Source organism: Antechinus flavipes, chromosome 2 (assembly GCF_016432865.1).
Source record: "Antechinus flavipes isolate AdamAnt ecotype Samford, QLD, Australia chromosome 2, AdamAnt_v2, whole genome shotgun sequence".
Taxonomy (NCBI): domain Eukaryota; kingdom Metazoa; phylum Chordata; class Mammalia; order Dasyuromorphia; family Dasyuridae; genus Antechinus; species Antechinus flavipes.
In genome coordinates, this window is record NC_067399.1 from 581,553,370 (window position 1) to 581,577,742 (window position 24,373).

The following is a 24,373-nucleotide window of genomic DNA, read 5'->3' on the forward strand; positions in this document are numbered from 1 at the left end:
TGATTTTGCCTCTTCCCATTTGCTACCCTTTTGGGAGAAGGATAGGCTGAAGATTTAAGAAATGACATTGTGGGATCCCAAAACTTGGGAGTGAGTGAGACTGAAAGATGATAAATAAATTCACTCAGAACCTAGTTATTCTGTTCTAGATATAGTAGGTCTTAGTAAATGTTTGTTTAAATAAACAATTTATTAATTTCCCTGAAATTTTGAGGACTGGATGTATGCCCTAGATCAGAGATATCCACATCTTAAATTAGGATTATGGAGAAGGCAATTCTCACTCACAAAGACATTCTTACACTTTTGATATTTTATAGGAGAAATGTTTTATAAGATATGTATTTTAAAGAGGTAGACTTTATACCTCCCCTTGTTTTCCTATATGACTCCCAGTAGTTTCCACTACTAGATAGGTAGTATCCTTCCAGATAGGAGGGTTGCCATAAAGATCCCTTACTCTATCTCTCAGTTCCTAAAGGCACAGCCTCACAACAGGTCACCTTTGAAAGCTGCCAAAGTGCCTGTGCTGGCCCATAATGATGGGTGACATCCAGCCAGGTGTTGCCCAATGTGGAGGAGGTGAGGATCAAAGGAGGTGATAGAATTTTCAGTCTCTAGGTGCTGCTTTTGATAGCACGACCTCACATGGTAGGAGATGTGTAGGCAAAGTCTAGAATGAAAGCTCCTCATTTTCTCTCTCTTCATCTCAAAAGACAAATCTCAGTTCTTGTGACTTTTCAGTTATAGCAAGTGATTGATATTCCCAAGAAACGTTCCTGGAATATTAGAACTGGTTACCCAGTTCTAGCTGAGAAGAGACAAGGGCTAAAGCCCCCTGTTTGGAAAGGGGCTTTGGAGAAAGGCTGATATGTACAAAAGTCCATCCCTATCTTCTTCCCCCAACTGCTCTGACTCTGATCTATTCTGATTAACACTGCTAGTTGTATCTCTCTATGAAAAGTGAATTTCTTTTTTAAGGAAAGGGAAATAGTGAAACTGGAAGTTGATTCAGAACAAGCCATCCCCGCTTCTCTCTCTCAGCTCCCACCTCAGAAACTCCTCCGTTTTTTGGAGGAGGGGACCTGGAGCATTCAGACCCCTGACCAGTAAGACTAATTACTGGCAGCTCCAGTGGTTATTTTCCCCATCTACAGGAATCCCTAGCTCATGAAAAGTGGCTTTTCAGTCGTTGCTGCTGCTGATCTCGAGTGACCCACTGGCCTCTGGCTGGTAGCATGGGAGGCCGATGGATGTTTGCCCCATCTCATAAACTGGCCCTGAGCCTGCGAGGGCCTGCAGACCTGTAGCTTATCTCTGGGGCCGCGGCCTTGCTCCTTCACACTTTGCTGAAGTAGGTGGCCACCTCCTTCCTCAGGATGGGGGCTGGCTCGGGCCCGGGTGCCCCGCCGGCCCACCCATTCTCCAGGAGCGGCTCCTCTCGGTCCAGCCGCAGCGGGGGCTTACAGTCGTGCCAGCTTTTGAGCAGCTGGTTCATGGTGCCCTGGTCGGTAATGCCACGGAGCTTCCCTCGCTCCTCCTCCGTGCCCTCGGCAGGGGCCTTGGCTGGTCCTGGGTGAGAGTGACCCAGCGTCAGGTCGTGGTTCATGGCCTCGAAGAATTGCTGGATGCAGACCTTGGCGAAGGCCTTGGCGTGCTCCGTGCAGGTCTCGTCGAAGAGCTTGCGCTCAATGTCGATGTAGTGGGACCAGTACTTGCTCTTGAGGAAGGCAGCCTGGGTGAAGCAGGGACGGATCGCCCGCACAAGAAATGCCAGGAGGGTGGTCAGCAGCACGAAGGTCCAGCCCAGAGCCTGTGGGGACCCAAGGGGAGGAGTGAGTGGGGGCTCCTTCTTACCTGCAGGCCCCTGGCACTGCCAGCGCGGGGCAAAGAGAGTGGGCGTGCAATTTCTGCATCTGCAAAATGGGAATAATACCAGCTTTTGTCCTTTACAGATGAGAAAGACCTAGGTGTACTAGGCTTGGAGTCAGGAAGACCAGAGTTCAAATCCAACCTCACATACTTTCTAGCTGTGCAAATTGCAAAATCAGTTTTCTCAACTGCAAAGTAGAAATAATAATAGAACCTACCTCCCAGTCTTGTTATGAGGATCAACTGAAATAAGATTTGTAAAGTGTTTGACACAGTGGCTGGCTGATAATAGGGGCTTAATAAATACTTGTTCCCTTCCTTCCTTCTTATAGATGAAGAATCAGACTATATGGATATATTATTATTATTGTTATTTCACATTAATAGGATCTTCCCAAATCATCTTCTCTAACTAATCTGTGACAGCTCAACGTTCCCTCTCCCCTGTTCTTAATGTTTCTGCAGTATGGCTCATTAGAAACTTAAGCACATATATTCCAAGATTAGTCTCTCCAGCTAGACTTTAAGCTCCCAGAAAAGTAATTATTCATACTTGTGTCTCCCATAGCAGCACTTCTTAAACTTTTTCCAGTCAGGACCTCTTTTTGCCCTGGGAAATTTTTCTCAACACTGGGTATATAGGTTTATACAATAGATATACAAATCAAACATTTTACTTATAATAAATGATAAAGAAACTTATTTTAAGATAATTCTTTGATATACATATAGTTTTGCCATTTATTAAAGTTGAAATCAAATTTGCATACTAATAAGATGGATGTAATTATTTTTATATAAAGTATTAAATCTTGGCAGAATATTTGAAATCTTTTATTGTCAAATTTTTTGCTACCCCCATATTCAGTGATACAAGCTCATATGAGGTTGCACAGTTTAAGAAATTTTGTCCCATATGTCCTATAGTAGGGCTTAATATATCATTGATTTGTGAACCTGTTATACCTTTCTAGAGAGAACCATCTTCACTTTCTAAATGGAAAAATTATAGCCTGCATAGATGACTTGTCTAAAGGTATTTAAATGGAGCAGGACTCTTGATTCCAAGTCTCACATAGGATCCATCAAGCTCTAAACTCTGGTTTTGCAGAGTTTTTCCTTTGCACTTCTCCCCAAACGCCATCCTACTCTACCCCATGTAGAAATGAGATCTGATTTCCAAGAAGGGAAATATTGAAGGCTAGAATATATTTAATTCTACGGTTTCTATTCAAGAACCCAACATCAGCCTCTAGTTCTCACCCAGACTTGCTGGGTTCTGTTTGCTTGAGAAATGAATCCAAATGGCTCAGGATTATGTTCCTTCTTCCTCAGCCCTTTCTCCCCCTTTCCAGGTTCCCTAGTTTTAAAGGATGCAAATCTTTCAAAATCTCAAAAATCCTCCAGACAGACCGGGACACCACTGGGCCTTGTACAGGCCCAGAATCATCCCCCAGGCCTTGTTGCTAGCCCGGCCGGGCAGGCTCCCGAGTTGGCAGAAGGGGTTTCAGTCCCAGGCCATAGAGAAGGAAGGACAATGAGTAAATTGTTTTCCTTGAGGAGCTGATGGCCCAGTGGAAGAAGACCAGGAAATAAGGGGGACACCTGAGAGCTCACCTGGGAGATGCAGCGCAAATATCTGACGGCCACTTCTCGGGCAAGGAGCCAGTCCCCGTCATAGATGTCCCGGCAGGGGATGCGAGCCAGCAGCCTGACCACCTCCTGCTGGGTCAGGCTGGGGACGTGGCTGGAGTTTCCCAGAGCAGCCACGGGCACGGCGGTACAGAAGGCACACAGGAAGCATTTGCCATCCAGCAGGGTGACGGCGACCCAGACTACAGGCGCGATCAGCGCCCGCTGGGCCATGGAACAGAACATATAGCGCAGCACGGCGGGGTCTTTATGCCGCTGGCCGGTGGGCCGCTTCCACTCCTCGGCCAGCATGGAGATGTTGTTGTTCATCACCAGTCCCAGCAGGAAGAGCACCAGGGGAGGGGCCAGAAGGATGCCCCCGCTGTAGGCCAGGTTGTATCCAGGCAGGCAGGGGCAGCTGAAGTCAAAGGCTGAGTACATCTGGGCGCTGGCCAGAGCCATGATCCCACAGATGCCGTTCATGAAGGACTCCTGGTTAGACTGCAAAAACTGGAATATCATCCGGAACTTATCCATCGCGCTTCCCTCCTCTAGGGAACCAGGGACTGGGAGCCGGGTCTTCCTGCCTTCAGTCAGCCTCCGCGCCCACCCCTCCGACCTGGCCCCTGGTCGCCGGCGGCTGCCTGGGACGATGGCGGGCACACGCCCGCCTCAGATGCTCCGTTGTTCTCACGGGGCCCCCCAGTCTCATGTCTCAGGGTCCTGGAGGCCTTGGGGCAGCGGCTGTCTCCCTCAATGCCCGAGTCTCCAGCTCTGTCCCCTGCCAACCCCCACCCCGGCTCTCCCTGAGCTGGTTTGCAAATCCCCAAGCAGCTGGGAGGCTCTCTCCCCACCCCTTCCAGGCCAGTCCCCGCTGCAGCCCTCAGCAAACAGGGAAACCGCAAAGGGAGGGCCTGACTGCTCTGTTCTGCTCACAGAAAGTCCAGGTTCACTGCGGGAGGACGGATGGACCGAGTCCACATTCAAGGAGGACTAAGTCTGGATAGAAAGCACCAGGAGGGGGCATTGTGCCAGTGTGGGTGGGGCTGTGAGCAGACACACAGGAGACCCTGCCCAGGGTGCCCCAGTTAGGGACGCTCAGTCTGTGGCTGGGCAACCCTCCATGCTGATGTGTGAACCCATCGTTTTCTTCTTTTTTTCTATTCCATGCTGGATACTGAACATTAAGTGTCACAAGGGGCTAGATGTTTAGGGAGACCATGTTAGTGCAAGACTGTGTCAGGGCCAGCTCACCCAGGATAGCCACTTGTTAATTTTTTTATTTTATTTTTTTTGCTGAAGCCATTGGGGTTAAGTGATTTGCCCAGGGTCACACAGCTAGTAAGTGTTAAGTGTCTGAGATTACATTTGAACTCAGGTCCTCCTGACTTCAGGGCTGGTGCTCTATCCACTGCACCATCTAGCTGCCCCAACTTGTTAAATATTTAGTACGGGTGTTTATACTTTGTAAACCTGCAAATGCTACAAATTGGGATTTGATTATTTTGTTCATCATCTGGACTGAATAAAGTAATGGGAAAAATGTGAATAAAACAGATTAAACATTTCCTAGGACACCTTAATCCAATCGGACTCTTTTGTCTCACAGATGAGAAAAGTGACATCTGAAGAGATAAAGCGACTTAGTCAAAAGGTTACAGAATCACCACTGGGAATTAAGTCTCTTGATGGTGCAGGGATAGGTATTCCAGATATCACTGTTCCTATCTAACAGGGGAGGAAACTGAGTTTCTAATCTTTATGTGTTTTGCCCAAAGTTACACAACCAGAAAATATAGGAGTCAGGATTTGAACTCAGGTCTCCCTCTCCTAACTCCAAGGTCCAGGTCTCTTTCCAGGGTACCACGTTGTTTATCTTGGTAATGCTGGTGAAGCTGTTAATGTGATGGTGATGATGGCTGTTGACAAAAGGTAATGTTGCTTCTCAATAATGGTCCCAGATATTCATTTACCTGGCTTAGGAAGGAGGATGAAAATGAGAGAGGGAACTGCAAAAGTCTAAGAAATGGATTCCAGCAAGGATTGTCATAGTCTTCAAAGAGATAGAGAGTAAAAAATAATAGCTAACATTTTTATAGCTGCTTCCAAAATACTTTACATGGATTATCCTATTTGATCCTTACACAAAAAAGATCCTACTGGATGGGTGCTGTTATTACAATATCTAGGTCACACAACTAGTAAGTATCTGAGGGAAGATTTGAACTTGAGGTCTTCCTGACCGAATCCATTATTCACAAGCAATGAGACTGATGTGTGAGGCTGGGCTCGGGAAAGAGGAAAAGAAAGACAGATCCACGTGACAAGAATTCACAAACCTGAGGATCTGTGGCAAAAAATAGGAAAGTTTATTTACTTTTTCACTAAGAACTCTCTTAGTGGACAAAACCCCCTAATTCAATCTGGAGGTTTTGTGAAGAGGTTTGTTGATGGTACTTAGTTTTATGGGCAGACCCTGGCCTAAGCTAGGAACAATTTGAGTTGAAATCTTTGATTTGAATAGAGAATTTTTCAATTGAATGAGGGAAGTCCCAGACTAATTTTTTAACTCAATAGAGAGTGTATTCCGTAGTGTTGTCCATGGAGGTGTGCCTACCTAGTTCTGGATAACAGAAGGAAGCTACCTATCCTGATTGCGTCAGGCAGGTCTTTTACGGACTTCAGTTCTAGAAGACTATCTCCTTCTAGGAGTTTCAGAGTTTCGGGGATCCCCTCTCAGTTTCAGGGTTCTCACATCAAGACTGCCCTCTTGTCTTTCCAAAGTGTGTGAGTAGGTGTGCACTGGGTATGTGTATTTTTGTACCTCTCAATCCTCTTCATCTTTTCATTGCTCCAACATAAAACCACAACAAGAACACCCAGAAATCTGGCTTGGGAGGAAAGCTCTGTGGACACTGCGACAGTGCCCGGAAGGGTTCTCAAAGGGCTGGGAGAGCATCTGTGGGGTTCCCTTTGAAGCCTGGGAAAGTGGGCAAGCCTTGGCCCCACCCTGGCTGGCCCAGCCCTCTCCCAGTCTTGTCCTGAGGGCCCTTTTTCTGTGTGGGAGTCTAGGTGGTTGTAGGTGTGTCTCTGTATGTGTGGGACATAATGCTTTGCAAACTTCATAGGGCTACATAAATGCAAGGTACTATTATTGTGATCTCTGTGTGTCTGTGTGCCATGTAGCTGCATGTCTGTGTATGGGGGGAAAAATCACTGAACTGGGATTCAGGAACACCTAGTTCCTAATCCTGCAGAGGAAAAATGGGGATTTGTGTTGGGACATGCATTTATTAAGGACCTGAGGTACCCCATTATCAGTGAAATCAGAGATCCCTTCTATGCAAAAACATTGGGAAGTCACCCCCTTTTCCTTCCCCCCACATGCACTCCCATTAATCTGTTTGCTGTTGTTCAATTGTAGTCTGCTCTTTGTGCCCCATTTGGGGGTTTCTTGGCAAAAATTCTGGAGTGCTTTTCCATTTCCTTCTCCAGCCCATTTTACAGATGGGGAAACTGAAACAAACAGGGTTAGGTAACATGATCAGGGTCATACAGCTAGGTCAGATTTGAACTCAGGGAGATGGGTCTTCCTGACTCCAGCTTCTGTGCCACTTAGCTGCTTTAAAGGAAAGGATTAACTCTAATAACATCCGTCCCAATCCCCCTTGGCTTAACCTTGGTTAAGGCTGATGCACTACATAGGGGCTTAGTACATATGTGCTGAATTGAATCAAAGAGGGCAGCAAATATTCTCCTGGCTACTCTGGAACTGTTTGCTCATGTTTTGTAAATTATTTAATTTCTAGGTCTGGGCTCTCTGACCAGCCTGTGAACTCCTCCAAGACAAAGCCGGATCTTGTCCCTCTGTCTCCCTAACCATGTGGCTCACTGGGGATTCAGAGATCCCCACTACTTACTTAATCAGTGTTTCTGGAGGTGAGGGAAGAGGCTGTTGTCCACATGTTAGCCCTTCTGCCTGACAGAATGACTTAAAGCATCTCAAAGGGATGACTGCCTATCGTTCCCCCCTCTCAGTGATGCTTACCTGCCTCCCTCCATACTGAGGGACACATAGCTGCTTTCACTTACCCCCTTCAGGGCTGATGGTCCATCCAGTCCCAAAGGAGTTAAAACCCGGAGACTAGAATGGAAAGCATTATGCAAAGGAGGAAGCCAGGAAGAGCAGGTACGGGCCTGGTTCTGTTGGCCTTTTAGGAAAATGCGCCATTTGCTTAGCAGAGAGAGGTGGCCTGGTAGGCACTTTGGCCTATTTGGGCAGCTCTATGTTTGGAGCCTCCGACAGGTTCTATACCTGAAAGAGAGAGTTCTGAGATTTTCATAGAAGCTAAATTAGCTAGTCACCTTGGGAATACAGACCTCATCTAGGGTAATCGATATATAATAGAAGTCTGATGTCTAGAATGGAGGTGGTGGTAAGACCCTGAACCCTAGTCAGATCACACCCGCAGTTTGTTCCAGGGGGCCACATTTTAGCAGGCACATTGGCAAGCTGAATGTGTTCAAAGGAGAGTGATCAGGGTGTTGGAAGGATGAAAAACCAGTGCAATATGAGATCTAGATGAAGGTAAAAGGGACATTTAGCTTAAAGAAGAAAAAACTGGAGGGAAGAGGGGGGCATAAATCCTAAGATCTAGATCTGGAAGCTAGAAAGAACTTTGGAAAACATTTAATACCCTCATGTTATAGACAAGGGAGATGAAGCCCAGAATGGTTGTTACATATTCAGGATGACATAAAGCAGCTAAGGTTCTCTGATTGTAATGCCGAAGAAACTGAGCAAGACAGAGATTAGAGACCAATTCAATAGTTTATTTTAATAGTTTATTAAAATGGAGAGAAATACTGGGACCAATGGATCCATGTTTAGTCCCAGGGATGGACAAGACTATCATCTCAGAGTCCAGCCCCGAGTATTGGGATAGCAAGCTTTTTTATAGGATAACAAGAACAATGACATAAGGAGGAGGTACCTAGGTGGGAATAACCTAATGGTGGGGGAGACCCCCTAGGGATGACACAATGGAGGGAGGTTACTGATATTCTAATGACATCTAAAATGGATAAACCTTTATCGGGTCAAACCTTAAGAAGGAATGTCTATAACCTAAAGATATAAAACCTTTATCTCATCAAACATTAAGAGGGAAAAGTTATAACCTGAGGCAGAGTAACTAAATAGAACAATGGGGAAACTAGGTCAGGACATCAAAATGGAACTTTGGCACAACAGGATTAGAAATAGTATAATTTCATGTTATTGCAAGATGTTATTTTCTCTAGTCTCAAATATTGAATGAATTGTTATATGGATCAGATATTAGATCTATTCTTTGTGTCTTTAGAGGGCAGAACTAAGATCATCAGGGAAAAACAATAGGTGAATCAGGTTTTGTTTCAACATAAGGAAATCACTTCCTAACATTTAAAATGACATAGAAGTTTTATTAGGGAGTGAGTTCTCCATCACTGAGCACATTCAATTGGGAGGTGGTTGGTCATCTATTGGATGTGATGGAAACTAGAATGCACAGTGAATATAGCTCTGACCATAGACTTGGGCCAAATCTATCCTCAGTTAGTTATTAGGATTGTAAAGCACTTAACATTATGCAACCATGGGAAAATTATTTAATTGGTCATTTTCTTCATCATTTCTTCCAATACAGTAAATTAAAATGGGGATAATAGTAGCACCTACTCTCAGGATTGTTTTAAGGATAAATTTTTATATATATATAAATTTTTCAAACTATAAAGCACTATGCAAATTCTATTATTATTTTTTGTTATTATCACTGTAGTAGATGGAATCCATGTACTGTATGGAAAATTTGACTAATTTCTCAAATACCTTCCAAATCTGAGATCTGATTCCATTAAAACAGCCCTGTTGATCAGCTCTGGGCTTCACCCTATGGTCTGGGGAAATGGGGCTTGGTCTAAATAGAAATCAGTCTTTGGGAGAAGATGAGAATTAGAACTGGAATGGGAAATAGCTCATGGTTCTCATTTTCCAGTCACCCAAATCCGGAACTATGAAGGGACTTGGAAAACAAGATCTAGAATGCTTAGAGTTTTTAATGGACTAGGAAGATTTGAAGATTGAAGACGAGCTAAATTTTAGCACTTAGAAAGATTGGATTGATATCTTTCCCTTCCTCCCCAGCATGGTTCTTCATGAGTCTTCTCTCAGGATTGCTCAGGGGCAAAGTCCCCAAATCTATGAACCTCTGCCCATGTCCTATCCCAATCTGGGTCACCTCAATTACTGAACAGCAGTCAGTATATAGGGTTCAGGACTGGAGTTATGATTTCATTGGCACAGGAAACTTCCAGAGGAGGATGTCTCCTTATCTGACACAATTGTCACATTCTCTGAAATGTATAATCTTAGAGAGTTGACTGGAGAACTGGAAAGTTAATTGACTTGCCTAGGGTCACACAACCAGAATGGATGATGGTGAGATTCTTTCAAGGACACTGCCATGCTGAAGACAAATTTTTAAAATTAAAGCTTTTTATTTTCAAAATGTATACATAGATAATTTTTGACATTCACCCCTACAAAACCCTGTGTTCTATTTTTTTCCCTCTCTTCCCCTACCCTCTCCTCCAGTCGGCAAATGATTTAATATATGTTAAACATGTGCAATTCCAAGGAGAAATATTTTCATTTGACCTCAAAGCTAGTTTTCTAAGAATCCCATTTTATGAAGAGGAAAACATCCAAACTTGTTCATCTCTTGATTCAGTTCTGTGATCCATTCAGCAAAGGCCTGAGCCTGACTAAGCTATTTGGGACAGTTTGGGATGTGATCACTCAGTTGTCAAGGCACAGAGATTATGACATTCTCACCTTCCTTTAAAGACTCATCAGAAATTTGTCATTCTAAGATTTAGCTTGTTAAAAAAATGTGGTAACTTTCTGTGAATCATTAAATTGGGGATTAAACTCAATTACATGAACTTATTTAACATGTATTAGACTGCCTGCCATCTAGGATAGGGGGTGGAGGGAGGGAAAGGAAAAGTCGGAACAAGGTGAGTGCAAGGGATAATGTTGTAAAAAATTACATATGTTCTGTCAATAAAAAGTTATTTTAAAAAACCTTCAATTACATGCATACATACCTAGATACATAAATATATATATATTCTCTATATCTTTCAGTTTAATCATGAAATAGTAAACATATACTTCATCATTGAATATCTTTTTAATAATTTTATTTATTTTACTTTGAACTTAAGAAATAAAGCAATCATTTCCATAACATAGGAGAATAGGAAAAAATATGATTGTACATGAAATTGCAAATCTATTATCCTGTTAAATAAAAAATAAAGTTATCATATAGCTTTCTTTTTTTTTCTTCCTTCCTTCCCACCCCTTGCTCTAGAGATGGTTATAAGATACATAAATATGTATATATACATATATATGCATATGTGTGTGTGAAACCATTAATTAAATGAAAGAGAAATCCCTATAATTTTATGATTGTAGGAGGATGGCACAGTTGTACCAGACTTTTAACAAGCAGCTTGTCAGCTGTTAAATGAACCAGGAATTTTAGAATAATCCAGTGAGCTCTGTCTGCCCTGAGTAGGGATTCCAAATTGGCAGGAATGTTGGTAGTGGTGATAACTTCAAGAGATGCCATCCTGACTTTGTCCTATGATCAAAGTCAAGGAGGATGTCAGATCCCAGAAGTCAAATTGTAGGGAGCCAAAGATTCTGCCAGACACTTTGGTTAGCTTGGGCTAGATTTACGGAATTGGTTGTCATTCAGGAATCATTATAATAACATAGTACATTTGAAAGACCCCTGTCTGCAACCAGAAGATCTGGATTCAAAGCCTAGCTCTGAAGCTCACTGCCTTTGTGATCTTGTAAAAGTCAATTAACCTAATCTATAATCCCTCTAAGATCCTCTCCAATTTATATTGTATATGTCTTATTTGAACATAACTCTTTGTATGTTTTTTCCCCGTTAGATTATGAATTCCTTGAGAATATGGGCTATTTTTACCTTTTTTTTTTTAAATCTTCAGGCTTAGTTTATGATGTTATTCAGTCATTTTCAGTAGTGTCCTACTCTTTGTGACCCCATTTGGGGTCTTCTTGGTAGAGATACCAGAATGGTTTGCCATTTCCTTCTCTAGCTCATTTTACAGATGAGGAAACTGAGGCACACAGGGTGAAGTGACTTGTCCAGGATCACACAACTAGTAAGTGTATTAGGTTTTGATTTGAATTTGGGTTTTCCTCATTCCAGGTCAGGACCTCTATCCACTCTGCCATCTAGCTATCCATTAGTAATGTATATTAAGTGGTTATTAAATCCTTCTTCACCCTGTCACCCTACCCTGTCATTTCCCACCTCCACCGTGTTGTTTATCCCGTTCCCTGGAATGTCCCTTTCCTATCTCTAACTACTGAAATGCTTGCCAATCCTTTCAAACTTTAATATTACCAGAATCCATAGTTTCTGAACTTTGTAGGTAAATTGGGTGACAAGGATTAATAATTCTCACTTTTGAATGATAGAGAATAATTTGGTTGTATGTAATAGTTATTTTGTTTGTTTTTGTTATTCCACTAATTTGATGAGGAAAAGCAAATATCCAATTAACTAAATGGTCTAGTGGGTGAAGGGAAAAATAAAGAATTTGATTAGCCATTTGGAATCATATTGAAGAATGATGGGGACTTCTCCTCAAATCCAAATTTGGAATCACAACATTCAAACAATTACATACAAATAAATATAGTAGAAATTAAAGAGACTCTTAAAGGACTACCCAGTAGCATCTGTAAAATGGCTAACTGCCATCTCAATTTGACTCACAAGGTCTGGAGGTCATAGAAGAAAGTACTTTGAAAATTTTAAAATACTACATAGTTGTGAATTATTATTATTATTCCCAAAATGTGGTGTAATGGGGGGAAAATAAAAGACAACATGGAATCTGAAGTTAAAGAAATTGGAGTTGAATTCCAGCTCTCCATTTGGCTTCTGTGTAATTATGGCCAAGACACCTATCCTCTGTGGACATCAGTTTCCTCATCCATAAAATGAGGGAGCAGGGCCATCAGATGATCTCTGAGCTCCCTTACAGCCCTTATCTATGATCCTAAAATCCTAAAAAAAACTTCAGTTTGAATCCCATATCTACTTCTCCCTGTCAATTAACTTTTCTGCATTAAAGATAAGATTATTTCTAAGGTTTCTACATCACTTAAGTCAAAGGATTGTAACTCCATCATACCATAATTCCATTCCTTCCTGAAACCTGTACTTTCTGACATGGAGGCCCAGTGATCCTGTGAAGAACCGCAGGCTCTGGCAGGAGAACTAAGACTGTCTGCCTTTGTCAATCAAGGGAAAGGACCCCTAACTGGAAAGTACAGGAGTAGTTTTGGGCTTGGGACTACAGGTGTGTACAGTGGGGACAGGCTGCACATGAGAACGCATGGCAATTCAATTCAAAGCATTTATTGGCACTAAACTAGGCACTAAACTAAGCTCTGGTGGCAGTCCCTTTCCTGAAGATGATTGCATTTTATCTCTCTAATATATTGAACTGGAGGTGTAGGGGAAGGTAGAGATCAGGAAAAGCTATTCAGAGAAGGTGGTCTGAGCCTTGAAGGATGATACACATTACTTGTATGACCTTGAATAAGCTATTTCACTCCTTGGAACCTCAGATTCTTTAGCTGTAAAAGGATAGGGTTGAGCTAGATGGTCTCTAGATTCTCTTTTGATTCTAGACCTATGCTCCTATGAGAGGTGGAGGTGGAGAGGAGATGCATTCTAGCCATTCAAGATGGCTTATGTGAAGGCTTTTGCAGGAGGTGAAGTGAATTCACAGAAGAGTGAATAGTGCATTTTGGCCAGAATGTAGAGGGATGGGGAAAAAATGAAACAATGTTGGAAAGGTAGAACCAGTGCTTGGAGGACTTTAAATGCCAGGCCAAGAAGTTTATAATTTATTCTAGAGGTGATATGAAGTCACTGAAAATTTTTACTGGAACTTGTATGATGAGTTCAGTGAAAGTAGAAATAGGGGAGAGGAATACAAAAAGCAGGGCTTAGCTCAACATCTCTTAGCTCAACATCTTTCATATCTACTGAGGACCTGACTGAACTTAAAGGAAACACCTTTAGAGCACATCAGAAACTTTCTAGAACTTACAGAAAGCCTGGAATACTCTTAGAGCACATCAAAAAGTACGTAGAACTTACAGAGAGCCAGGAACACCCTTAGAGCACATCAAATCTACAGAAAGCCAGGAAAATCCTTAGAGCACATCAAGAACTATCTAGAACCTAGAGAGTGGAATACTCTTAGAGCACATCAAGAACTATCTAGAACCTAGAGAGAGCCTGGAATACTCTTAGAGTACATCAAGAACTATCTAGAACCTAGAGAGAGCCTGGAATACTCTTAGAGCACATCAAGAACTAGAACCCAGAGAGAGCCTGGAATACTCTTAGAGCACATCAAGAACTATCTGGAACTTACAGAGAGCCAGGAACAACCTTTGAGCACATCAAGAACTATACAGAATCTATAAAAAAAAATCTCCTATCTGTAGAAAACAGCCTAGAAAGAGTGAATCTCCTTATTTGGGGAGGCAGGGCCCAGCCTTAGGAACCTTCTGCTTCTTAATTTGTACAAGGTTTGGATCCAGAATATACCTTTACCGGTTCTCTAACTTTTGTTCCGGAGGTGTGAAGGTGGAGGCCCAGGAGCCCACGGGAAGGGCGCTGGCTTTGGAACCTTTGGCGGGAGCCCGGGCGCTCCTTCCGCTATTCCCTTTGTGTAACAGTCGGTGACTGTGCAGAAGGCAGCTCTTTAAGCCCCACCTCCTCCTCCTTACACATCTGTGTGCTGGGGGGCGGCTGGAGGACAGGAGGTCCCTCGGCGGCTGAGGCCGCCGCCTCCCTCCCCCGGGGGAGGCTGCAGGGCCCGCGTGATGTCCAGGGCGGGCTTGCTCCTGTACCACGTGGCCAGCAGCTGGTTGACCTGCTTCCGGTTGGCGAGGCCGTACAGGAGATCCTTCTCCCCCTCCTCGCGGGCCAGGCCTTTGGCCTCTGACCCGCTCTCCCCGGGGATGACCGCCCCCTGGCGGGGGGAGGCTAGCCCTCGGGCCTTCATCTCGCTCCGCATGCTGTCGAAGAAGTGTAAGACGCACTTGTGGGCAAAGTCCCGGGCGTGCTCGCAGCACGTCTCGTCAAACAGCTTCTGCTCCAGGTCCACGTAGTTACTCCAGTAGCGCCGCTGAACCAGCAGGGTCTGGTCAAAGCAAGGCTGAAGCGAGCGCGCCAGCAGCGCCACCACGATCAGCGTCAGCATGATGCTCCAGCCGACGGCCTGCCACGGAGGAGGAGGGAGGCCCGTGAACACTAGGCGGCCTCGGCCCGGCCGCCCGCCTTCCATGCCCCGAACCGATGCAGCTCCTCCCTCCCTTTCCACCTAACACATTCTGCCACTAGTCTCGCCCCTACTGCTGCGTACGGCATCCGCTCCCCCAGACTCCTTCCTCCTCATCCGCCAAGCGGGTGTATTACTCCCGTACCCGCGATGTGTCCGGGTCTTGTGGGGAACCGATAGAGAATGACTTTGTAAAGTGTGAATGACCCGGAATTGGAAGCCCTTGGAGACGCTTGAGTTCAGCCCCACCTCCCGTTTTAGAAAGGGGGCTGAGTCCTAGGGCAAGGAAGTAACCAGTGCCCAGGGCTCCTGATCCTCACGTACCTATCTGTCACCTGTCTTTCAGGGAGGTATCCCGACCGAGCTCCTGAAGGCTGGGGGAGCCCTGGATGCAGAGCCAGCAAGATTTGAGTTCAGAGGCTGCTTCAGACGTTTCCTAGCCGAGGGACATGACTGCCGGAGGCTCTTTTTTCTCTGTATATTTTGTTTTATTCATTTTTCTTGTTTTTGGAAGGGTCTTAGCTCAATGCGGAAGCTGCCTCGCGTTTTGACATTTGCATTTTTGTTGTTGTTCAGCTGTTTTAGTATATCTAGATCTTTGTGACCCATCCTATTTTGGATTTTCTTGGCAGACACCACGATGGTTTGCCATTTCCTTCTCCAGCTCAGTTTATCGATGAGGAACCCGAGGCAAACTGAGTTAAGCGATTTGCCGGGATCATCCAGCTAGGAAGTATTGGAACTCAGGAAGATGAGTTGTCCTGACCGGGTGAGAGACACTCTCTTCACTGCACCGTGTAGCTATCCCAGCATCTATATAAAGTTCATCAAGCACGCTGTTCTGATCTGACACTTTGGATTTGTCTCCACCGGAAGGGCCAGGTTTTTAGTGAACCGTTTAAATAAATGTTCCCCTTCACGGCAGGTTCCCTGGCTAGCCTCAGGGTGACTATCTGACTCTTGAACACTCTATGTCCTTGGTTCTTTGACCTCCTGCACTGAGATCTAAGCAAAGGTACTTGGCCTAGGATGGAGGCGGAAAGGGCCCGAGCAGCTCCGCTTACCTGTGATAGACAGCGCAGGTACCGGGACACAGCCTTGCGGGCAGGATTGTCTCTCACCAACACATCATCTTTGCAGGGCACCTTGGTGAGGAACAGCTGCACGTCACTAGCTGTCATGTTGGCCAAGTCTGCAAACTTCTTAGGATCCACCGAACTGCTAAAGGCACAGATAAAGCACTTCCCATCCAGGAGGGCCAGGAGGATCCAGACCACGGGGGCAGCCAGGGCCCGCTGCAGGACAGAAGAACACATGTACCTGGGAATGGGGGACAGAAGAGATCAATGAGACAGTCCGGGTCCTGGGTGTCCCGGGGGCCAGTAGAAGCAGCCTGAGAGTGGGATCAGAGATTGAGCTGCAGAAAGCTCTCAGAGACCCTTGAATCCAGCTCCTTTTTACAGACAAGGAAACCTGAGGTACAGAGAGGTTAAATGATTTGTTTTGGATCACACAGTCAATAAGTGTGAGAGTGGAATTTGAACCCAGATCTCCCCAGTTTCAAGTCCAATCTGCTATGCAAGCAGATGTACCTTGGTATGTATGGTAACTAGAGGGAAGACAGAAGGAAACCCTTTGCATTCTCCATCCTTTGTCCTAAACTCCCAACACCCAATGAAGAACGTGCAATGTCAGATTAGGGCACTAGTTCTCAAAGTGTGATCCAGAGAATCCTGGGAGTCTCTGAAACCCTTTCAGAGGGTCTATAAATTCAAAACTAGTTTTTATTTCTAATATGATAAATATCTGTAAATGTAACCCACCTAAACAAAATCTGTCTCAGATCCTTAATAATTTTTTAATAGTCTAAAGATACTGAGAACAAAGATTTAGGAACCACCAGACTCGGGCACATTGAGTGAGACTGTTGAAGTCCTTTTCCCTAAGGTGATGCAGTAGATAGAGCTTTGCATCTGGAGTTAAGAGGACCCAAATTCAAATTCAGCTTCAGCTACTTACCAGCTGTGTGGCCTTGGGTAAGCCATTTAACTCTGTTTGCCTCAGTTTCTCATCTGTAAAATGAGCTGGAGAAGGAAATGGCAAACCACTCCAGTATCTTTGCCAAGAAAACCCCCAAGGGGGTCACTTATCCTAGCCTGCCTTCCAGTGTTAAGTGAGACAAAGGACATATCTCACTAATGTTCCTTGGAATTCTTGGTCTAGATATTGGCTACTATTTTTTACTTCCACGTTTCTCCCTTTACTTCTGGGCTCCTTTTTAAGGCTTTTCCAACCCCAGCCTCTGGAGCCTCTGACCCATCTTCCCAGTTGCTGCCCAGCCTCCTCACTTTGCATGGCATCAAATATCCTGCTCTTTGCCAAGTTGACTCCAACAAGAACAATAGCAGTAAGAGTTAACAAGCATTTATTTGTTAAAATTGACTCTGTTTCAAGAACTGTATTAAATACTTTAGAATATGTAGAAAGGCAAAAACAGCCTCTATCCTTAACTTATATTCTGATGAGGGAGACAACATGTAAATAATTATGTACATGGGAGATTTTGCAGAGTAGAGAAAAAGAATCACAGAAGGATACCAATGGCTAGAGGAACCAGCCAAAGACTCCTGCAAAAGGTGGGATTTGAACTGAGTCTTGAAGGAAACTGGGTCACCTTCATACCAAGATGAGGTCTCAATGATGACCGAGTAATGAAAACTTATATTTATATCATCCTTATTATCCTAAGTCAAAAGCATTATCACTATACAGATTCGAAAGTACTTTCCTTACTAAAGGCTAGTGAGATAAGATGTATAAGTATGACTTCTGTTTTATAGATAAACTAAGTATAGGGGTGAAATGATTAGCTTGAGGTCTCACATAAGGAACAATTCTGAAACCAAACCTCACTAATGTTTGAGGTCTGTGGCTCAGACATATAATGGGAGCTTTCAAAATGTCTGTCATTTGATTTCTAATGCCCTCCCTAGTGTACACAACATTCATGCAGCAAATATAATATGTATATGTGAGCATGAAATCCCTCAGCTTAACAGCATGGATTATATAGCATATGTGTTGATGCTTGTAACAACACTCCGTATGTATGTTACACATAAATAAATAATATATAATACAGAATATTCTTCCTCATTCTAAAGAGTTTGCGGAATGAAAATGTTCTGTAGACAAAGGCAGTGTATAAAACATTCATGATCATCTAGCAAATATGAATACAAAAAATGTGGAAGGATTTATGTCAAGTGTGACTTGATTTGACAAAATGACTCCACGTTTTAAAAAAAAAAAAGCAGAAACATATATATCCCTACTGTATAAAAAAAAGGCAATAAAATCTGCTAAGATATTATGGTCAAAGAGATTGAAAAGTGTCACACTGACATTGTGTATGTGTGTATGATGTATTTATAGATATAAAATCCTCTTTTGCAATTCTAATAATTTGGAGTTCATGGTTTTCTTCCTTATTGTGTTTATTTGGTTGCTTTTTGTTTAAATTCTTACTATTTATGATAAAAATTAATAAAATAATTCATGCACGGTATATATAGTATACACAATGTGTATCATACTAATGAATAATGCAACACTTTCTAATCAATTGATTCCATTCAACCTATGAACATTTATTAAGCATCTATATTAGGCATTGTGATAGATACTGAAGGTAGATAAACAAAATTTTTTTAAAAAAGAAGCTTTCATTCTATCTATTAAATTCTATCTAGCCCAATAGCATGCGTGGGCTAGATAGAATTTAATAGAATGAAAGCTCTTTTCCTATTGCTCTTCTCATTGTATATAAGATGGATAGTGCACAATAGCACCATAATATAACCAGGAAAGGAGAAGAGAGAGGAAGAAAGGAAGGAAGGGAAGAATCAAGAAGGAGAAGTAGAGAAAGTAGAATACAACTGGAAGAAAAGGGGGAAGAGAGAGAAGTGGATGAGGAAGGGATGAAGAAGAAGGACAGAAAAGGAGAATGAAAAGAAAAGAAGAATGGAAAAGAAAGAAAAGGCTGGAAGATCAGAAGGAAGAACAGTAGGGAAGAAGGAAGGGGGAAGGTTGGGGACCTACTTGACAATGCCTGGGTCCTTTTTTCTTCTTCCTGTGGGTCTCCTCCATTCCTCCATCAGCACTACAGACTGCCTGTTGGCAATGAGACCACACAGGAAAAGGGCCAGGGGTGGAGTGAACAAGAGACCCAGGCCGTAGAGGGCATTGTACCGGGGCAGGCAGGGACAGTTGAAGTCAAAGGAGCTGTAGATCTTCACAGTGGCCACAGCCAGGATAAGGCAGATCCCATTCATGACAGATTCTGAGCTGGACTGGAAGTACTGGAAGATCATTCGGAATTTATCCATGGTTCTAAGAGCTGCTTAGTCTCCAGGCCCTCGGAGAATGAAGGGTCTGCCTTCTCTTGGGCTCTATCCAACCTAGTAGCCTGAAGCTCCCAGGGGCACGCTCTTGGGTAGGGGGTCTGTCCCCGGGGAGTGGTGGGGTTTGAGTCTGTAGTAGGACTCTCCCCCTCTGGCTGGCAGATTTGGTTCCCCTCCTTCCCTTTTCCTCTGATTTACACTTGGCTCCAAGTGTTTCCTTGGTCTGAAGTTGCAGTAAAGAAGTTTTTCTTTTCTCCTGGTGGTAATGGAGATAAAGAATGACCTAATGATTCACTCTCTCTCCAGAGCCAGGTCTATTCAAATAACCTGGTTGCTGAACCTATCCCTCCCTGGGGCCCAGGGAAGGGGTGAGGTAGGTAGGAGAAAGAGGGAGGGCTGGTTTTTTGAAGAATCAGTGTAGGTTAACACTCAGGCTGCTTCCTACCATGATATACCAAAATTGATTCCAAATAGATACATAACTTAGATCTAAATTATGATATCATAAGCAAATTAGAAGAGCAAAGAAGAAATTATTGATGAGAGTTCTTGACCAAACAGGGAATAGAGATAATCCCAGAAGATAAGGTAAACAATTTTGATTTCATAAAATTAAAAAGGTTTAACACAAACAAAACCAATGTAACTAAAATTAGAAGGGAAATAGGTAACTAGGGGGAAAAAACTCCAAAACCTTAGTCATAACTTTCTCTAAAATTCTCATTTCTAAGACATAAAGATTGATTCTAGTTGGACCACTTCTCAATTCCACCAACAGCACAGTGGTGTGCCTGATGTCCCTAGCTCCTCCAGTGACTTTCAATTTTCCTTTTTCATCATCTTTGTCAATCCACAGGGTGGAAGGTGGAAGCTTAGAGAGGTTTTAATTTGTGTTTCTTCTATTCCCCTTCCAGCTTTCCAATGTGTTCTCTGTCAATTTTGCTTATAATTTTTTTGTCACTCTTTCCCACTCTAAATTACTGTTATTTTTGGCTATCATGTTTCTCAACTTGTCAAGGAGATTAAAGGTTTGATAACTATTGCAGTTTGGAGTCCCTTTTGTCCTACTCTTTGTGGCAACTGTTTTGCAAGAGTTAAACTTCTCTAAGAAATGTTAATCGGTGTCAGCAGGGAGAGGGACAAAACTGGCAATCCCTATCCTGCATTTCTGGCACCATGGCAAAGTTCCCCACCCCCTTTACACGTTTATATTGAAGGTGTCCATATGGATATAGTTCTGTTCCTCTGGTCATGAATCAATTCATTGGTTAACAAGAAAACCCTAAGTAGGGTCATGAAGAGCCAACATAACTAAACAACAACAACAAAAAGGAATATTATGTAGAGTGGAAAAACCTGGAATCTGAAGGAGATAGGAAAGAAAGATAGGTGCATTTATTAAGCACCTACTATATGCTTAGCACTGTGCTAAATGCTTTACAAATATCTCATTTGATCCTCATGACAACCCAGGGAGATAGGTACTATTCTTCCTATTTTTACAGATGAGAAAACTGAGATAGAGGTTAAATAATTTATCAGGGTCACATAACTAGTTGCAAGAGTTTGAGACCAGGTTTGAACTCCAGAATTTGAGTCCAAGCCTAGCATGCTGTCTGCTGTACCACCCAGCAGCCTCTGGATAGGGAATGAATCTGTGAGTTCACTGATATAGAAAACTCCAAGTAAGGGAACTCTCCTTGCTGGGACAAGTGAGCATCTTTTTTACAACTTCAGAGTCTTATAGGGTTTTTCAGAGCCCTGAATATGGAATGTTCCAGTGGAAAAGGACCTTAGAGACTGTTAGATCCAGGACTTCTTAATCATGAACCCCTTTGACAAGCTGGTGAAGCCCAGGGACCCCTTCTCAAGATAATTTTTTAAATGATATTTTATTTTTTCCAAATACATGCAAAAATAGTTTGCAATATTCACCTTTCCAAAACCTTGTATTCCAAGTATTTCTCCCGGTTTTTCTCCTTCCCTTCTTTCCAAGACAGCAAACAATCTGATATAGGTTAAACATGTGCAGTTCTTCTAAATATATTTCCATATTCATTGTGCTGTATAAGAAAAATCTCATCAAAAGGGAAAAAATCCATTAAAAAAGAAAAAAAAAACAACAAGCAAACAAATGACAACAATAAAAGGTGAAGATAGTATGCTTTGATCCCGTCAGTTTTCATAATTATCTCTCTGGATGCAGATGGCACTTTCCATCACAAGTTTACTGGAATTGCTTCAAATCACCTCATTGTTAAAAAGAGTACCTCACAGTTGATCATCTATAATCTTCTTGTTGCTGTGAACAATGTTCTCTTGGTCAGGATAATGTTTTTAAATGTATAAAATAAAATGCATAGCATTTACAAAGAGAAGCAAAAATTAGGAAAATAAAAGATGTAATTCTTTTCTCTTAAAAATATTTTTTCTTATACATTTTTTTCTTTTTTCCTTCTTTTTTCATACATTCCCATAGCAACTAGATGACATAGCGGATAAAATCTTGGACCCAGAATCAGGAAATTTGATGTTGTTTGGTCATTTCAGATTCTTTATGACCCATTTGGTATTTTCTTGGCAGAGTTTGTGAAATGGTTTGCCATTTCCTTTTCCAGCTCATTTTATGATGAAGAAAGTGAAACAAATATCAAATCTGGCCTCAAACACCTGCAACTAGCTATATAACCTTGGGAAATCATTCAACTTCTGTTTTCCTTTACTGTAATAATAGCACCTACCTCCCAGGTTATTGTATAGCTCAAATGGCATGATATCTGCAAAACATTTAGTATAGTGCCTGGCACACAGTTGATGCTCAATAAAAACTTGTTCCCTTATTCTTCCCTTCAGAAATCTATCCTCTAACAAAGGGTCTGTAGATTCCAGATTAAAAACTACTAATTTAGTTCAACTCTTTTATTTTATAAAGAAAGAAAGTGATATGTCCTACCCTAAGTTCCATAGTGACTTAGCCACAGGTCCTGGAGTCCTTCCTGAGTCCCCCAGTTTGCAGACTAAAAAACTTTCTATTGATCATAAAAATACTCAGTAGTTTCAAGGTGTATGTGCTGTGATTTAAGAGGATTTCTTTGTATCTGCTCAGTTTCCTGAACTTTGATTTAAAAAAAGAGCTAGAAATTCCACTCTGTCCTCTTATGTGAAACAGACCTGAAAAAGTTGGAATTAAGTTCTTTTCAGCAAATATGTCTTAAGTACCTACTATGCAAAAGGCCTTGTGGTGCGCAAAAACCACTCAATAGCATTGAAAAGCCAAAGGGTCTTTTTCTCTTTGGAAACTGATTTCCTCTTCCAGGTTCCCCTTGGGTGACTGCAGCTCATAAAAGGAAATATGTAACTTTCAGGAGACAACAATATTATCTATTTATTGATTTTTTAAAATTTAATTTAATTTTTTGGACTACATTTTAAGTTTCAAACTTAAGTTCCAAACTTTTCCCCTTCCTCCCTCCCCCGCTTGCAATTGAAAAGGTCACCATTTGACACAGACACAAACATATATACATTTATATGTACGTGTGTGTGTTAAGGCCACTATTTGATAGATAATTTTCATAAACTTTCTCACATACCTATATTAAAGGCCACAGATACATACATACATAAATGTGTGGGTGTTCAGTGTGTGGGTAAAGGCTACCACGTACACACACACACACACACACACACACACACACACACACATATATATATATATAATGAATACTTCTATTTATCAGTTTATCTGAAGGACATCTTCCTTCACAGGTTCTTTGTAATTAATTTGAGTATTTATAATATTCAGAATAAGTCATTTACAGTTATTCTTTGGACAATATGCTTATTGATTTTTAAATACTGGATTCTTCTCATACTCAGATGGAAGTTCTTGTACTTGTACTCAGATTGGGTTCTTGTACCCAATTCCACTATTGGTCCTACATGGGAGCTTTGATCTGCTGGTTCCAACTTGGCCTGGTTTGTCCCCCCTTAGGCAACTTGTTGGCTCTCCTGTTTCTCTGTGGGGATCACAAGGTAACATTCTCACTCTGTTTGTTGTTTGCTTGCATTTTGTTTTCTTTCTCATTTTTCTTTTCTTTTTGATCTGATTTTTCTTGTGCAACAAGATAATGGTATATATATATATATACATATATATGTGTATATATATATTTACCTATATTGGATTTAACATATATTTTAACATATGTAACATATATTGGATTACATGCCATCTAAGGGAGGGAAGGAGGGGAAGAAGGGGGAAATTTGCAACAGAAGGTTTTGCAAAGGTTAATGCTGAAAAATTATCCAAGCACATTTTTGATAATAAAAAGAAGAAAATATAAAAAATAGAAAAAGAAAAAAAAAGAAAATAAATAAATAAAAAGGGGGGAAAAAAGAACTTTGCTATCCTTAGCCTCAGCCTTTCTGGATGTTAGGATTACACTACAGCATGTGCTTCCATGCCAGCCTGACAATATTATAATTTGAGAGTGCTCTTGTACTTATGTAGAGGGTGGATCCTGCTCAACTTCATGATTTTATAGGGATTCAGGAGGTTGTGAGAAGAGTAGTGGCTATATTGCTATAGATGGCAGCCATTCTTTTGTGCTTCTGTGACAATCCTTTTGTTCTGGTTGTTGTTATTTTTGGAGAAATCCGGAAAGACCTGAGTCCAGATCAAAGAATGAGAGACTGAAAATGGCCATGAGTCCCCTGAAGACCAATTATCCATCCTCTCCTCCTTAGTCAGAGACGGCAACAGCAGAACTTCTCAGGCCGGGAGAGGGCAGCAGAGAGCAGTGGTGGAGCAGATGAACACAGCCCCAGAGACAGAAGCCAAGTGGTCCAGGATCCAGTCTCCAGCACAAAAAAGATTTCACAGACACTGGTGGGCTGTGGGGAGTTCTGAGACCCAGTCTTCTCCAAGGAGAAGATGAAGTGGTTTGGCTGTAGCATTCTCTTGGGGGAAAGAGACTGGGCCCAGAACCGGAGGA

The 24,373-nt window shown here is 42.4% G+C and overlaps 2 protein-coding genes across 2 annotated transcripts; both read right to left on the minus strand.

The window, feature by feature from the left end:
- Positions 1–1,298: 1,298 nt before the first annotated feature.
- CALHM1 (calcium homeostasis modulator 1) lies at positions 1,299–5,070 on the minus strand. Its single transcript, XM_051981341.1, has 2 exons — positions 3,490–5,070; positions 1,299–1,813 (listed from the first exon to the last, which is right to left on the minus strand). Exons 1-2 carry the CDS (start codon positions 4,039–4,041, stop codon positions 1,340–1,342), a joined length of 1,026 nt encoding a protein of 341 aa, XP_051837301.1. The 5' UTR covers positions 4,042–5,070; the 3' UTR covers positions 1,299–1,339.
- A 9,342-nt stretch (positions 5,071–14,412) lies between these two features.
- On the minus strand, positions 14,413–20,557 carry CALHM3 (calcium homeostasis modulator 3). The gene is made up of 3 exons (XM_051973811.1): positions 19,072–20,557; positions 16,035–16,290; positions 14,413–14,910 (listed from the first exon to the last, which is right to left on the minus strand). Exons 1-3 carry the CDS (start codon positions 19,356–19,358, stop codon positions 14,413–14,415), a joined length of 1,041 nt encoding a protein of 346 aa, XP_051829771.1. The 5' UTR covers positions 19,359–20,557.
- Positions 20,558–24,373: the final 3,816 nt, after the last annotated feature.

What these genes read in the sequence shown, in the direction of transcription:
- CALHM1 (XM_051981341.1), bottom strand. Translation starts at nt 4,041, where the DNA reads ATGGATAAGTTCCGGATGATATTCCAGTTTTTGCAGTCTAACCAGGAG. An exon ending in ATTTGCGCTGCATCTCCCAG is followed by an intron (nt 1,814 to 3,489) that starts GTGAGCTCTCAG and finishes GGGTCCCCACAG; the next exon opens with GCTCTGGGCTGGACCTTCGT.
- CALHM3 (XM_051973811.1), bottom strand. Translation starts at nt 19,358, where the DNA reads ATGGATAAATTCCGAATGATCTTCCAGTACTTCCAGTCCAGCTCAGAA. An exon ending in AAGGACCCAGGCATTGTCAA is followed by an intron (nt 16,291 to 19,071) that starts GTAGGTCCCCAA and finishes CCCCATTCCCAG; the next exon opens with GTACATGTGTTCTTCTGTCC. An exon ending in ACCTGCGCTGTCTATCACAG is followed by an intron (nt 14,911 to 16,034) that starts GTAAGCGGAGCT and finishes CCTCCGTGGCAG; the next exon opens with GCCGTCGGCTGGAGCATCAT.